The 18,270-nt window shown below is 29.6% G+C and overlaps 1 protein-coding gene across 1 annotated transcript in view; it reads right to left on the reverse strand.

Annotated features, from left to right (window-relative positions):
• The window catches only part of Myo10A (unconventional myosin 10A), a 110,604-nt gene that overhangs the window by 73,638 nt on the left and 18,696 nt on the right, over nt 1-18,270 (reverse strand). Inside the window, exon 2 of the mRNA XM_088200321.1 lies at nt 4,576-4,765. Coding sequence (XP_088056447.1) covers nt 4,576-4,701 — 126 coding nt within the window. The 5' untranslated portion in view covers nt 4,702-4,765. The remainder of the gene's footprint in view (nt 1-4,575; nt 4,766-18,270) is intronic.

Below are 18,270 nucleotides of genomic sequence, written 5' to 3' on the forward strand. Positions count from 1 at the left end.
CTGACTGAATTTATGATATATCAAAACTTAATATTATACTTTAACGTCACTTTAATATTCAATTCCGTTACTCACATATATTACATATGCAAAAAATATTATTTTACGTTATAAATTATAATTTATTTATATAAAAATAGGAAAAACCTAATTAGGGTATAATCGTCTATATTTGTATATGTAATACAATCATGATAAACGTATATGTTCGTTTCATAATCATTATGGAATGCGGAATATTACAAGAAGATGAACGTTCATATATTTATTTATCGAATTAAATAATTAAAGTTATATAATCGATTTGGTATAACATCATACAAGCACTAAGGATTGCATTATCGGTTAACCGGTTAAGTAGCGGTAAAAATCAGGTTAAATTAAGTTAAACGTAAAATTAGTTCGTGAAAAATCTTAACAATGACACTGAAGAACATATACAATCAAATACTATATAATTATCATATATAAGAGTCATTAGTGAGTTTATAAAAGTACAAGAAAGTAACTTATATGTTCAAAAATATTATTTTGTAAAAATATTAACGAAATTCTTTTGTTGTATTTTATATAATTAGATTGTTATTATGGGCAGCCGGTCAAAAGAGCGTGCGTCAAATGAGCGACGTCATATAAGCGCTGCATTATAAGCGCTGCGTCATAAGAGCGTTGACCAAAGTAGCGCTGTAACAAAATAGCGTGCGTCAAATGCGCAGACAGCCATATGAGCGTTTGACAAAAGAGAGCACGTCATAAGAGCGCAAAAATACTTAGAGAAAATCAAGTAATGAATATTTTAGGAATTAGGTATATACAATATAAGTAAATTGTGAGAAATTTACAAGGAATTAAAATTCACGAGATATAGGCTGTAAAATTAATATTTTATGTGCCAGAGCGTAATGACGATTAAAATGATTAGTCAATGAAAACATTATTATTTATTAATTATTACGTACATTCGAAAGTATGGCTTCCCATCCCCATACGTACGATATACATATATTTTGTACTAAAATGAAACGCTGATTTTAAATTTATCATTAGATTTGTTCGGTAGTGTTTCATTAAATTGACAAATATATACCTACTCTACCTGCAATGAATGCATAAAGTTTAAGGCAGGTATAGACCTTTTTTTTGCTATTTGACGTCATACCTTTTTTTGCTATTTGACGATAAACAGTTAGTTGGTTTTTGGGTATATATTTTATACGACTACACTCTATCTCGAATAACGACTGAGTACGAATATTATATAATATATTTCAGTTAATTAAATGATTATTGTTTTATATATTAAACTGTAAGAACATTAATCTATCATTAATCATACACATATGACATATGTTTGTATATCGAAAATTTAGGTTAATTTAGTATTTTAAGGAATTATTGTGTTTAGTATACATACATACTATAGAGACAATTCAATTCGTCAAAATGGGCGATGGTCTTTTGGGCGATACAATAAAAATGCAAGTAAGTCGGTAATTTTATTATAAATACCTACCTGATAAATGTTTATAGTGGGCCCTTACGCGAATTTTTTTTATGTTTTGAGCCTTGGAAACTACTGTGAGAACAAACTTTTGGAATTTCCAAAAATCGGATATTTTACAGTTATCTATTTTAAATTAGATAGGATAGTTATATATAAATATAATAACACAGAACTAGCGCTGATAAGTGTTTGTCGTGGAGTTTGCCATTTACGCGATTTTTTGATATTTTGCGACTTATAAATTACTGTGAGAACAATCTTTTGGAATTTCCGAAAATCGCATATTTTACCGTTATCTATTTTAAACTGGATAAAGTAGTTATACATAAATATAATAAGCAAGAAATAGCGCTGATAAATGTTTATCGTGGATTTGGCCCTTATCGCGGAATTTTTTTATGTTTTGAGCCTTGGAAATTAGTGTGAGAATAAACTTTAGGAATTCACAAAAATTGCATTTTACAGTTATCTATTTAAAGCTAGATAGGGTAGTTACATATAAATATAATAGCGCTCAGTATACTTTTGAATTTTGACTAAAAACGTTCGCAAAAAGTTTCGTTGCGTCTTTGAAAAGTATAAAAAAAAAATACCACGAATGACTTACAACTATCTATAAGGATTAATCTTCTTTATAGATAACAATTTAATCTATAACTACCCTTTTTGAAATTGACAAAGCACGAAATTCACAAAAAAATACTTTTATCGTAATCGCGAAAAATTAAAGTCTCTAGGAATAACACATTAGAACTAAATATCAGACTAAAAAGTATTTAAAAAAAATCATACTGATTCACCAATTACTACTTTAGTTTTAATAACGTAAAAATAATTTTAAACAATTGCGTATCGTCCGTGTCATTCACCAATGTCATGCATTGTTATGCACCTAGACAGCGGTGAATTTTTTTTGTAAAGTGTTACAATTAGGTATTTAAAAAATCATAGCTAACTTCCTTTTTGATAATTATATAATATGATTAAAATGAATTTAGCAAAATTAATGTTTTACTCCTTTGCAATCACATTTATTTTCAGATTATTTTTTTTATCTTACACTTAGCTCTTAAAATTTATATTGGCTTGTTTTCGACTTTCACGATAAAATGTAGTTGTCTAAAATAAATGAAAAAAAAGGTCGGACGACCTTTGTATACCTGCCAAGTCGAGTTGATAATTATTTGTCAATTTAATGAAACATTACAGAACAAATGTAATGATAAATTCAAAATCAGCGTTTTATTTTAGTAAAAATATATGTATATCGTACGTATGGGGACGGGGAGCCATACTCGAGTATGTACGTAATAATTAATAAATAATAATGTTTTCATTGACTAATTATTTTAATCGTCATTACGCTCTGACACATAAAATACTAATTTTACCACCTATATCTCGTGAATTTTTATTTTTTTTAATTTCTTACAATTTACATATATTTTGTATACCTAATTCCTAAAATATTCATTACTTGATTTTCTCTAAGTATTTTTGCGCTCTTATGACGTGCTCTCTTTTGTCAAACGCTCATATGGCTGTCTGCGCATTTGACGCACGCTATTTTGTTACAGCGCTACTTTGGTAAACGCTCTTATGACGCAGCGCTTATAAGGCAGCGCTCTTTTGACGCACGCTCATTTGTCCGCGCTCATTAGTGACGTTGCCGTTATTATGTTTATCTATATAAATTGATATGAAAGTATATTATTAAATAAATTTGTATACCTTCAAGTGTTATAGATCTAGTGTTTGTGCTAGAATTTTATTATAATAAAAGTCTGTAACTTCACACCATAATCATTGATTATCAAAATCAAACGTTTAAAGTTTCTCTTTTTAACAAAGGCGAATGTAAACTAGAAGTGATTAGTATTAAAAAATAGATTGATCGCAAACAAAAGCTTTGCAGTGAAAAAGCACCTAATAGATATATTTCTATTTGGCTGAAGACATATGTATATAAGCTAAAATATTGTTAGCAAATAATAAACAGCACATGAGTGGCTCAAATTAGGTGTGTTATAACACGCAAGATAAAAATATTGTTTATTAAAAAATATTCAGGAAAATTAATTCATGTATGTATTCAAAACTATTTATATTATTTTTATTATATAAGAAAATAATATTTATTTCTGTTTTTATATGAATTTATGTAAGTATATGGATGTAAAACTTCACAAAATATATTTTTGATATTTAAAATAACGTGTTTTTAAGTCCTTTTAAGTCCTTTAATATTTAAAATAATTTTAAGTCCTTTAATATTTAAAATACATAAAAATATTATAATAAATTTGTGTAAGTATATGGATGTATAACTTCACAAAATATATTTTTGATATTTAAAATAACGTGTTTTTAAGTCCTTCACTATGACTTTTTCATATTTAATACAGTACTGATTTTTTAAATAATGATAAAAAAATAAAGCAGCAAAAACATATTTTTTTATATAATAAGATATGTAAAATACCCAAAAATTATAGAAATAGTACCTAAAAACATATTTGAAATTCACACTATAAAACGTTTTTTCGCGCTCTTTTACAGAATAGTTTGACATATTTAAACTTTACATAATATAATGAGATATGAACAGCGTAGTCTGTAACGTCTCAGACTAGTAACTCTGAGGTCGCGGGGTCGAGCCCCGGCAGCGGCACTCGAATTTTTATTTATAAAAATGCGCTATTATTAAAAAAACCGGCTCCAGTTGCAGTGACATCTATTTATTATAAATTGTATAGCACATAATAATTTATAATCTAAACTTAAAAGTGCATTCTGCATTTTTAAAATATTATATTAAAGGGGTTGAAAATATCAAGAATGTATATAATTACACAGAAAATATGTTAAATTATTATTTCTAAAATAATGGTACTTTGATATTTAAGCAGGATTATTTTTTTAGAACAGCATTTACTCTATTTTTTTAAGCGTTCTTTTAATTTAACGCAATATAATAATTCATATTATTTTGACTTATCTGTATAATATAATATTAAATATATTATCATTTAACAGAATTAAATAAAAGTAAATAAAAAAATTGGTATTACCTTTCCATTGATATGCGCCTGTATGATGACAACTTGAGCAGCCTTATGGTATTCGATCACCTCCCCGGGAAGACTGTGTCCAATCCCGGGATCGAACCACACCAAAGATCCTGGCTGCCACTCCATTTTGGCGATGGCTGAGAGAACTGGCCTTCCTACCGAGCTCCCGGATGTATCAGCTTCATTCTATCTGCAAAAAAATACAACAACAAAACATCAGTTACAATTTCCAGCACGCTTTAAAAGTATACAATGTGACAATTTCCAACGAATATCGGTCAGCAACAAAAGATTTCAATCGGTCTTAAGTGGTGCATAATTGAAATCACGTACAAACTTTACCGATACACCTACCCAGTTTTTTATACAATGGCATCGCATCTTTTTTGGATAGCAGTGAATGGCTTTGGTAAAATTGTATCGGATAAAAAATACATATTGCTAATAAAAGTATATGTAGTATAAAATAACGCATTATTTTATTGTTGACTTTTGTCGAAGAATGGCAGAAAATACATCACGATGGCACAGAATGCGAATAAATTAGCATTCCTTTGCGTACGGTCATACGTGCCATTGGTGTTGACACTGTCTCGTTCTCAAGCCAACTTTATGTGTAGCTATTCTTGGAAGTACTTCTACTTCTTGCCGGTAATGACGAGATGAAGACAATAGATGAATCAATCAAACAATATCTTCAGCATAGCGTTTAGTTTTGAACGAAAAATATGTGGGTGTTCTAAATTATTTTATGGTTATGTATCTATAAAACTCTTATCTACAAATCGACGAGAAAGTTTTTTCCATATATGGGTCAAGTTGCCGCTTGACCGAGCGTTTAAGTCTAATGGCACATACGGGCCTAGCTGTATAATTTTTTTAACTATTAAGGTTTATATCCTGTTTCATAAATATATTATATATAAATATATAAATAAAACAAATCATAACATAACAATAGATATACTTTAAGAACATTGCCATATTATTATATTTAATAACACAATATCATCATAAAAATAATACAAAATAACATATCGATTACATTGAATGTCAATAGGCTATTTCCTAAATTGTCAAGAGTAAAACAAATAAAAAATAATCTAGATCTTCTGTTTTTATACAGATAAAAATTTCACCAATTAATCTACAAATCTAGTGAGCAAGTTGTTTTTAAACATTGTTTAGTGAAATTTCATTATAAGTCATTCTTGCACAAAAAATTAAGTAATACAGGAAAAAATATATTCCACAGAATATTTAAAATACATAAAAATATTATAATAAATTGATATATTCAAGCAATTATAAATTAATAGAGAACTAACACAGCAACGCGTTTCCGTCCTGTCTCATTTGACCCAATTGATAATTAATTGATTTATAGAACATAAAATACGTGAGAAACTTAAGTGACATTTTAGTTTATTAAATAGTTTTATAAACAATAAATGTTTTTTTTTACTGCGCTTTCATTCCATTTAAATTATTAAGCATTATAAAATGATATTTAAAGACTTGTTCGTCCTAGATGATTTATAAGTTTTTTATCAGATAATTTAATACTTTTTAAATAAAATGTACTATTATCAAAAAATAAAATAGCAATTACTCACAATAAATAGCCATAATATATGCGTTATTAATCACGAACATTGTGAAATTTTACTAAATTTCAACATCGATTTGCATAGATCGGTCATCTCGTGAGAAAACTTTGGTGTCGACGATGTTTTTGACCCCAAATTTGATGGGTTTCACAACCACTGGACGAATTCTTTAGCTAGTTGAGAACAAGGTTGCTCCATGATCAATACATAGCAATTTATTTTTAAGCTTAGTACCAATCTAAAAATTAATATAAAATATCGCTTTCATCTTAAAGATATTTTCACACAGGATTTAAAAGTATGTCAAGTCGATTAGCAAATATACCTACGCCATTGTTCATCGAAATTTTTCCCAAAAAAATAAATAATAGTTTATCATACTTAATACTTATGGTACATATTAATCACTTTCTCGCCTATGCTGTTTTTTATAGCTTTCATGTAATATATTGCTGGGCGGTAAAATGAAAGTTTGACCGAGCTCGACTTTGGATATTGTAGTATAAAAAATAAACTGGCTTTTTGAACTCGAGAGTAATTTGTTTGCTATGTGATGTTTGATTTTCGTGTTTCTTAAACGCCAATTTTATGTTTATAGATAAACTTACTGGTGATAATTGACCTATCGTCGTGTATTAACAAAAAAAACCGCTATGTCATACATATTGTAATTGCTTAGGATTTGATTTATTGTAACTATATGTGATATTTTAACCTTAAAAACATTGCTCAAGTAAATTGTAGCTTACTTAAGTGAATTTGTTACACTATTAAGTTGGCAAGTGCATGCAAAATTTATATGGTAATTTAGTTTAATACAACCTTTTGCTAAATAAATTTCCGCAACGTTATTTTTATTTTTAAACCACAAAAGACAGTAATTTCACAAAAAGCGATCATATTTTACTCGTATTTTTGATTTTTTTGCGCATCGCGACGCATTGGAGTCACGATAGTCCTAATTTTATTTAAATAAATAAATAAATAAAAAGTAAGCAAGGTATATGTATTAGTTATAAAAAATAATATTTTAAGAGAACTCAAAAATAATAGTGTATTTTGTGAAGTTTGATATGCTGCATAAAATAATTACAATAGAGCAGCTATTTGAGATTAATCCTTAAAACTTCACATGGTTATCATACGGTATTAATGCACAGAATCGTATGTGAAAAAGATCTATATTCAGATTCTATAAACTGTATTCAATTTTTATCTTTATTAAAAATTGTAAAAATGAGATTCGTTTAATCATGTGCTAAAAAAGTTACCATAGTTATTCAACAACGATACCGCATGGAGGTCAGTTTCTATTGACCGACCGCAAGATTGTCTTCCTTTCACATTGTCACTCGTACAATGGCTCATCAGACATGCGTACTACCAATCGATGAACGAGGCGACCTCGTCGTCCGGCAAGATGGACAAATGTGGGACAACGTACTTGACTAAAAATCAGACATTGAACTTGGTCGTCGTCCACCTCGGACCGCTCCCTCGAAAGTCGTCCGAGAGAAGACGGCGAAAAAAAAACGAAAGTGAGATCGAGGAGTTTTACAATAAGAAGATGGCTATCGATGTAACTGCAGTAGCAGAGAGCGAACAATGAAAGAGCCACGGATAGACAAGCCTTTTGTTTGCAAACCCCAGTGGGAGGACAAGTGTGTGCAAATATTTTTATACATACATAACGCAACTTACATGATTTATATGATAAGATAATTTGCTTCAAGGAATTTACATTGTAAAAATGGGGCCCGATTCTGGAAAAAATCATAGAGAATATATTTATAAAATAAGTATCAGAACTAATGTAAATTAGTAGCAGAAAATTTAAGAATTCGATCTGAATTTACAGATCGACGAAAAAGCAAAGAAATAACGAAGGATCAAGAACAGCACCAGCTGAATTATATAAATTTAATGTTTTTATAGAATGTATTATCTTTTGCCCCTCTTTGAATTTGGCCAGAAGAATGCATGTCATTTAATTAAGTACACAGTCTCGAATCTATCCCAAAAATATTTTTTTAACGTATTTTTGATGTTCTAGTCACTTTTAGATGAATTAGCTCAGGACACTATGTGTCTGTCATTTTTTTTGCCTATAATCTAAGAACTAATAATGAATTATGCCCTTCATATCTCACCAAATGCATAACATTATCTTATTGGGGTGTAATGCTGTTCTCGGGGTTGGAATTGGGGGTTGATTGCCATCCAACCACTTCTTTTAACATCGCGCGTTAAAGTAAAGGATCCACTTCGCATATTTAGTAACAATTTGACTCAAAAATAAATGTTGTTCTAAAATGATTAATTATTGGCATATTGCGATTCACTGCGCGAGATTTTCCTCAGACAATTAATGAGATACCCATCAGTTTTTTAAATCTAGACGACACGTTAAGCTTTTGTGCTAGCTTCAGATATTAGGCAGCACTAATATCCTCACTAACAACCTCTAAGGATTACCCGCGTTTTGGAACGAAATTTTTAGAACCACATTTGACAATGTATAAATTTAATGGCATTCCTGCCCATGTTTTTAACTGCTATTGACGCGTTACAGCTCATAAAACATAATATAGCTTAACTGAGATTATTTTATCTTCACTGCCATTGTTGACATAGGGTTGAAAAATCGAAATAAAAAATATGCTTTTATTAAATAGTGTCAGTAATACGAGTGAAACTATTGTTAATTCATAAAAAGCTATATATTCTTGCAAATGTAAACAAAAACGCAATGGTACAACCTGATATAGAGGAGTGGAATAAATTCTAATGTGATGAGGTTGTATATGTTGGAGATGTGCCAAAAAAATATAGAATAAAAGTTCGAAAACTTTTTGAATTGAGTCGAGGTTAGCATACACTTATACCGAATAGAAATGGCATTTCTTATAAAAAAATCTTTACGACTTGAGAAAATCTATTAGAATGGACTGTCTAAGCACTTTGCCAAGCAAATAAAATAACTTTCCAACTTCTGGGCGGTATCCACCTGTGACGGCCTCGTCGGAATGCCAAAAATTCCTAAGCAAACCTTGCTAGTGTCAATCACGTAATAAGCGATTTATTGTCGATTTCACAGACCCAATCTGTTTCTAGCGCCGATTAAAAAAAAACAGGTTGTTATTATTATTGGTCGAGAACAGCTGCGTTGATTTCACTTCTGCGTGATTTTTTTTATTAAACGTTCATTGTACGAAAATTTAAAGAAATTATCTCCTTTGACCGGTCTCGGCGCCTGGAGCGAATTGGTCAGGTGAGTCTGAATATTGGAAAAGGTTAATAAACAGAGAGTCTGCCTCAATGTATTAAGATTGTGCACTCACAACATATTCATAAAGATGTTGAAATTCATTCATATAAATTTAAATAGTACTATATTATGGGAAAAAAAGACAAATTGTATGATACATCTTTCAACATGCTTTGAAAATTTGCATATTTATTAATATTTTGCCATAAAATAAACAAGTTAGAAAAATATTGTTTCAATGAATAACACAAGTCCAGATCAGTAACTGAAATGTGACGGATGACAACTATTGAATGATCTATTCATTTCATGACAAAATGTGTGTAGAAGAGAACGATAAAATGGGCTCGAAAAAACCGAGATTTGGTCCAAATATCTGAATTTTGTAATTAAAGGCAAGGGAGAATCTAATAATTAAAATGGTGACCCACTATTCTGTAGAAGGCTGCATATGTCAGGAGAAAACAATATGATAGTGGAAATTGCATCAAATGATAAATGACAATGGTATATAAAAATTAAACATCTATTATGTATTTTTTATGAAGTTAACAATTTCCGTCGATAGTGCTTCCTCTTATATTTTTTTATGAATTTTATATTGAGTCAACACTATCGACCTTTTATCAAATCGATCACATCATATCCTTGACTTTTCATCCAATCATTTCGCAAATTTCAATTGAATACAATCGAAATGTTAATATTGTGTTCATTTCATTGTTTGAAAATCGGTATGGGATTAAATTTTAACAATAGTACCACTAAATATAATAATTTTAATCTATGAAAGATATATATATATATATATAGATATATACACACTTCATTAATATTTAATAAATTAATAAATGCAACAATTAAATAAATAGTTAAATAAAGATTTAATTTACATTGTAAAAAATAAATTAGGATATGAACTTTTTTATGTTTACGTATATATGTAGATGTTGCATGAGCCATTGTGTAGTTTACTGATGTACTTAATTATCGATGTAATAATGTCATGTAGTTAAATTTAAGTTCGAAGACGCACAAAATGGCACCTGGCGTGTTTCACAATATCTTAAAAATGCGTATTTGCAGATGTGATGTAATTGCGTCATAATAAATACATATATATCAGATATTATCTTGTGCTTTATAAGCATTATCATAAAGTAGTTCGGACTATATAGACAAAATTCTTACTGAAAAATCATCTTCTTCACCCTATACTTGTGAACAGATTTTTTTATGTCACTCAAATTAATCAAAATGCATAGAAACTGAGACGTGTGACTAAAAGTTTTAATTATAATACCTTAAGCCCTCCTCAAATTTTTTTACAACTGTGAGATGAAAAAATGCTAAGTTTTGAATCGAATACTTCAGACCCTATAAAAAACCATTCTATACGTGACCAACTTATATATGTATAAAAGAAAGATACGTTCATATTATATTTGTAAATCTGCAATTATATTAATAAAGAACTGTCTTTGATAAAGCAAACAGCAGCCAAAAATCAAGCAAAAATAATCTGCAGCAATTAATGAATAGAATGAGCAATTTTTGAACCAAACCAGTTTCAATGCGGAATAATATGGGATCTATCCTTAAACATCAGACACAGTGGCGTAGCTATGGGGGAGCAGGCAGCCCCGGGCGGCACTTGCTTGGAGGCGGCATATTCGCGATGGGATCGTCTAGTGTGGTTCTTAACCCTGAATGCAATAAAATCCACGAATAACAAGAACTTAATAATAACCAATTTATTATTTTAAGAAATGCTAATTTTATGACCCTGCAAAAAATGTATGAAGGGGGGGGGGAAATTTTAAGGATCGCCCTGGGCGGCATATACCCTAGCTACGCCACTGATCAGACATCAAATAACTACCTGTATTCTCGCCCCATTATAGCAAAAATAAAATATTTTTATCACAATTTTACATGCAAAAATAAACGATCATCTTGCATCACCCGCACGCACGCCATTGCAAAACACAACAAGCATATAGTATGAACAATGATTCTGTAACGAACGTATGAATGGTACAAATATAAAATACACGTTTTTATGTATGGCTAATGTGTATAATGGTGTCGAGCTAAGAAAAGTCATTTCGTAAGCATGGAGGCGCAGCACATGAATAAATACTTATGGATATTACGCCGACGCACAGTGTACGATTTGACCAATCTAGCTGGACAAAACTCAGAATCAAACGTATAGGATTTTAAATGGTCTCAAATTACAATTTAGAGATGTGGCAGCAAATAAAACACAATTTTGTTAATCCTACTAAATTTATTTGGATTTTAACAAAGTTTTTATGTGAGCAAAATGTTTTATGCTGCTTTTCTTAGGCAGTTTCCGTAACAAATAAATGTAAGGATCAAACGACATTATTAAATATTTAAATAAATCATAATTTGTGCGAACACGAGAAGTTTTTAATGTGTGACCTAATTTGACCTTCCTAATTTCTTTGTTTTTGCCCTTTGAAGCCTCTTCAGACATTTGTTCTATTATTTCTGCTCCGTGTATCAGGATCTTATGCAATGTAGCTGGCATGTTATACCACTGGTATAGGATGACATATAAGTCTCGTGTTTCCAAACAATATTTTTCCGGGTCCATTTTATAGCCAGACGCTATGACTGTAAGAATAGTAGATAAATTAAATTTTCTTTGATACTGGTGATACGAGCCGTTGCTTTAAAATCGTGAAAAACGCCCTTGCGGTGTTCCCATCGTTGCTCGTACCAAAATCTGGTTTAACTTTGTCTACTATGAGACTGATTTCTTTGAATTTACCCTTTATTTCATCCTTCTTCTTCTTCAGCATACATTTGCACAGTGAAATTGCTTGCAATAAATAAAGCCAACGCTTCTTCCGGGGTGTAAGACCGTTGTTATTTTTTCACGCTAATTCATCTCCGAGCTTTTTTATAACCAGTAGCTCGTTTTGGTTAAACTGTAGATACTTCCTCCATTAAATTAGAAACGTCTCATTTTCCACTAGCTCGCACACTTAATTGTGCAGCAAAAAATATCTGTGCATCGTTATATTTTTCCAATTGAATTTTGCGCTTTTTCGTTTTTGTACAACTATCTTCAAAACGCTTTTTCGGTTTACCAATACTGAAACTTGGTTTCGGTGACTATTCGTGGAACATATAAAACACTACTTCTTAATTTAACCATTTTTCATAGACACTTAAAAATAAGTCTAATCGTACGAAGCCATTTCACACGAATCTTCTCACATTCTTTTTTCAGAAAGGTCCATAAGGGCTTCTCCTGATCTTGTGTAAGGAGCAAATCAACAAATCTTGACTTTTCAAACATAATAACTTTGTTTAATCTGCCTTTGGAAGGGATAGAACGCCAAAAGTCAAATAATAACTTTCGTGAAATTTGGGCACTTATAATGAAACAAATTAAAAATCTTTAGAATCGCACATAATCGCACAAAATAATTATGTTTTTAAAAAACTATAATGATGAGAGAATACGTTTAGAGCTTTATCATGCCTTGACTCAACTTGACTACATACTTTAAGACCATCCAAAGTTAATTTTTGTGTTTTTTTTGTTGTTTTGAAAATGGTATATTTTAAGACAGTATTCCTAAGTATTCACGAATATTTTGGTGGATTAAAATGCAATGATAGTTTGATAATTACCTTTAGTTGAACAATTCATCACTAAAAAGTACTTAAATCACACAAAACACAGTAAGCCAAGCACAAACGTCAATGTTCACAGCTGCACTAAGCGGCTAATCGCGGCTACCTAGATCCAAAACGGTAACTTTGTCCATTTTTATTGAAGGGATCGCGACTCAAAAACTGTTTTGGAGTACTTTACCGGTTGTAGGGAACATTCAAGGGTATAGTAATATTAAAAAAAAGCAATATCTGAACATTATAATTTTAGACTTTTGTCCACCTAGATTAGTCAAATCGTATACTGTGCGACGTGGAATTTATTCAATAATGACAATTTTAAAGTGACGAACATGTGCCCTAGTTATTCACGTTGACAAATTGCGATATTATTAATTGTTTGTTTTTATTTTGTATATGTGGTATGATAAATCACTGGAAAATTACCTCCTCGTTTTTATACGTTTATGGCAACATTCAACTAATTTTTACACATGAATGAAAATATTATACACCATACACAAAATAAATAACAATTACATTCTCGCAATATCAATAAACGTGTGTGTAATTTCACGATTCATAAATCTATGCATATTTTTTTATCAAACTAGGAAAATCTATTATTTGATTTAATAAATTATAATATTAAACAATTTCCGGTAGTTTTGGCTTCCTGAAGCAGACGGACGTTTGTAAATATTTTGAGACCTTGGAGAGGTGTTTATATAGGTGTAATACTGGCGTAATATTCTTCATAAATTATTCGTCTGTCGGCAACGAAATATTGCTGTCAAATTACTTTATATATATTACATTTATAATTCATTATACTGTTATTTTATTTTTAAGAAATGTATTAAAAAATAATATTATTAAGCCTCTACATATGAATAGGACTTTTCTTCATTATATATTAATTACTTTAGTTTTAAGAGACTAAAAAATATTCAACAGTATATAACAGTATAAATTTATTTTTTAAGAAAAAAAAATTATTGCAATAAAATAATATTTTTCCTCTAGAAAATATCGGGATCACTCATGGTTGTTGTGACTAAATTTATTTATGTAATAATAAAAGAGTAAGAAATTACTCATTCTGCAGTTACAATTTAATACGTATACATTTAAAAAATATGTAAGTATAAATACACTTAAAATATTTATTATCAAATTTTTAAAGAACAAATACGAAAAATAAAAAGCACGTTAAAAGAAAAAATAACAATTATATAGTAATACAATATATGTATTTTGTATTAACTTAATTTTATTTATTAAAGTAGAATGAATTATTAAAAAAAAAAAAAAATATTTGCAATTATTCCTAGTTGATTTTAGTAAATCAATAAAAATTTAAAATTAATTGCAAGGGTTTGTTAAAAGTGATTTTCTCTTCTACATTATATGCGACAAACGATTGCATATCCATTAAATGGTTTAAAAGCACCTGAAAATGAACCAAAACTACATAAACAGTGCAATGATCGGTGCTAAATACAAAAGAATGCGTTGCATATCTATGCAACGTAATTATACATTTATAAAATCATATTATTTTTTGTTGAATAGCAATTTTTCTCTATTAGCTGAATTTTTAATACCTAGCTGGATTTTAATTAATCATCACGATATTCTTAAGTGAGATTAGGAAAATTTAGGTATACCTAATTTGCGATGATTGATCAAAATTCTATTTATATAATAATCACCAATTCAGATCTCCCAAATGCGATAAAATTTTAAGAGCATTAAGGTCCATATTCAAACCTAAGTCTTTAAGGTCAATAGTCAGTAACTTATATCACTCATCTATCGTGCTGATTGTATCATAATCAATTTTATTGATTTTTTTATGGAATTATTAAACGCATAAACTATATATTTATTAGGCAATTACAAATAGTATATTTCTGCCCTAAAAAAATAAATAGTAAAATGACGTGTTAGAAGCCAAAGAGTTCAACCTAATATTCGTGACGACTTAGAGACGCAGTACTTCGGCGAGTACAGACACAAATATGTATGTTATATTGAATGTATATTACCAGTGAATAATAAATTGTTGGGTCGAACCAATTGCACCATTTAATTTAAGATCATTCAAATGACCATTTAAAATATAATGAAACTCACCAGAAAAAGGGACTAACAATAGAAGAGTATACCTAATATAACAATTGCGAAATAACTGGAGATTTGTCATACATTCTACATGCTACATCATTAACCACTCGTAAGCACAAGAAAAACTACTCTTATGCGCGTAAAATAAACGCGATAGACAATGCGTCTATCATGCGTAAAAACCGATATTGTCATCTAATCATTGCATTAACAATCTTCAAAAGTTTCACCTGGCAATTTTACTTTAATGTTCTTCATAAACTATCCGTCTGTCGGCAGCGAAATATTGCTGTCAAATTACTTTATATATATCATATCGCATTAAAAATTCATTATATTCTTATTTTATTTATAGGAAATGTATTATAAAATAATATTATTAAGCCTCTACATATGAACAGGATTTTCTTCATTAAATATTAATTGATTTAGTTTTAATAGACTAAAAAATGCGTGAATATATTTCGTTGGGCGAATCATCAATCAATGCAATTGGCCCACCAACATCCGAATCTGTGATTTGACAGAGCTGATAGACAGATAAAAACCCAGAACCAAACGCATCCATACATCGTCCAGTAAACATCGCGCTGAGAATCCAAGCTTCTCTACCAGCACTCAATCTACAGAATACAACTTGAAACCTAATTTTTACCAATTGGAAATGCTAAAATTTCTATATTGAATACTAGAGAAGTAACCAATAGTTACAAAATCAATCGAACACCATAAAGTAATAACTAATTCCGTGATCAAACGCTGGTTTCCGATTGGTAATCTTTAATTTTTATGTTTTATATATTTTTACGGCACGTTTTTATTTGAGATATATTTTGTTTTACATATATAATATATTCGATACTTTTTATTAAATAAATTTAGATCTTTATTAGTGATTCTAAATACCATATATTCACGAACTGCTATTTTAATTAATCAATGTGATATTCATCTGTGAGATTAGATAAAGCTAATAAATCTTAATCTGTAAAATAATTAATTAATAAATTAAAAACAATATAGTTTAAATGGGATTCGAACTCAGGTCTTTGATGTGTTAGTCAACGACTTACACTACTGATCTATTATACTGGTTACGGTAACATACAACTAAAAATGTTGAATTTGTTTTATTTCAAAAGCCTTATTGATGCTAATATGAGTTTGTGAATATATTTTCTACTGTGAAATTTAATTATAATAATGTGATTTCATAATCTTGAAGACTATGTTAATAGTTTTACGAACACTACAAATTTATGACCATAAAAATATTTGTTATTCTCTACAAACTACATACAAAATAATTGTCTAAAAGACCATATTTTTACAATTACTATTTTCCTGTTGCAATACAATATGAAGATTATCATTATCTGATAATTGTCTACTGTTTTGTAACATTTTTATCACTGGCTATCTTTAAATATCATATGGATGTTATTATTACAAAAAAATTCAAGAATACGGTCTATTTACAACGTTTAGTCCATTCATTGGGCGCACGCAAGGAATATAAACACAAATTGAAATAGTCGCCCCAATACCTAATACCTAGTACAAGTTATGGGTCGTAATTTTCGGTGGTATGTCCGCATTCGATTGTCACCGTCACTAGGCAATAGTGACAACACGAAGCATCAGGAATTCCGAGGCAGCCGCTTGCGCCCATTCCCAAGGAATGCGGCCTCTAGCACGCACGCAGCGGCAGCCAAGCGGAGGCACGCGGGCGCCGGGGTACCCAACCTTTTTACACTGAATTTACGATGATGATTTTAATCGACCGGAATGAGTTAACGAGTATTTGTGTGCAATTATGTTCACGCTTGTGATGTAAAAAACAAATAATAATTCAGATTTATTGGTTAACATGACAAATTGTTTCATGAACCGACGATTATTGGACTGCAACACAACGTATTATATAATATTTGCACTTCAACTGTTGAAAAATCAGTCAATAGTATATTTTTATTAAATTAAAGATATAAACTAACACATAATATAATTGGAGACTATGATTTTATTATATTTATTGTAAATCTAATAAGTTAGTAGTAGTAGTTTGACTTTTAGGTATTAATGACCGGTATTAATCATTTCGTGCTATTTATATATGAAGCGTTACACGCATTGCCGACTTCACTGTTATGGTTTGTGTGGCACAAAATTAGTTTTTTTTAATTACTGAGGTGCAAAAATACCTGCGCGTTATCAAGTGACTTCCTAAATCGAGTTATAGAAACATTGTAAAATAATATATATATATTGAGCTAGTAAGATAAATAAAACAACTATAAATCCTTACAACGACAAAATAGTATGAAAGAAGCGCTAAATTTATTGCAAAATATATTTATTGATGATGTACAATTTTTTTAATTATCGAGTTGCTTGATATATAAAATAAAATTTCAGAAAGTATTGTTTTTTTTAATGAAAAATACCTTTCATCTAATCACATAAATTATTTTAGTTATGTTATTTAACCCTTTTAGTGCCAAGCGAAATTAGGCGGTGTATGCTAAGAATGCCAAGCATTAATGGCATATATTAATGTTTTTAAAAAAATATTTCTGAAATTTTTTTTTTTGTGTGAACTTCGATTTAATATAGGAACAAAATAAAATCTAGTTTGTACAAGTAAGTACCCAAAAAAATATTTCATAATTTTACAAAACAAAAATACAAAACTAGGAACGAAAGTTTGGGTTTGAGCAGCAAATAGACGTTTCGCGACTGTCAAATTAAGTTTTATCTACATTATAGAGCAGCACATAATTTCACCAGCGCATATCAGTTAAATTATATTTTCACTAATAATGTAAAAAAATATAACTTCCCAGATAAAATATATTTTCACTAGTAAAACTACTATATATATCTAACGGTGAAAATGTATTCCGTTTGATTTTAATGAAATTACATATTTAAAAAAATATTTTCGAGCTACTGTTTTATTAGATTTTCTTTAACATCCTTCCCGCTTTTTCCAGGTAGTGAAGCAATCCAAAAAATAAAAAAACAACT

The sequence above is a fragment of the Plectrocnemia conspersa genome, unplaced genomic scaffold, assembly GCF_051122295.1.
Source record: "Plectrocnemia conspersa isolate PC_06_02 unplaced genomic scaffold, ASM5112229v1 ptg000012l, whole genome shotgun sequence".
NCBI lineage: Eukaryota > Metazoa > Arthropoda > Insecta > Trichoptera > Polycentropodidae > Plectrocnemia > Plectrocnemia conspersa.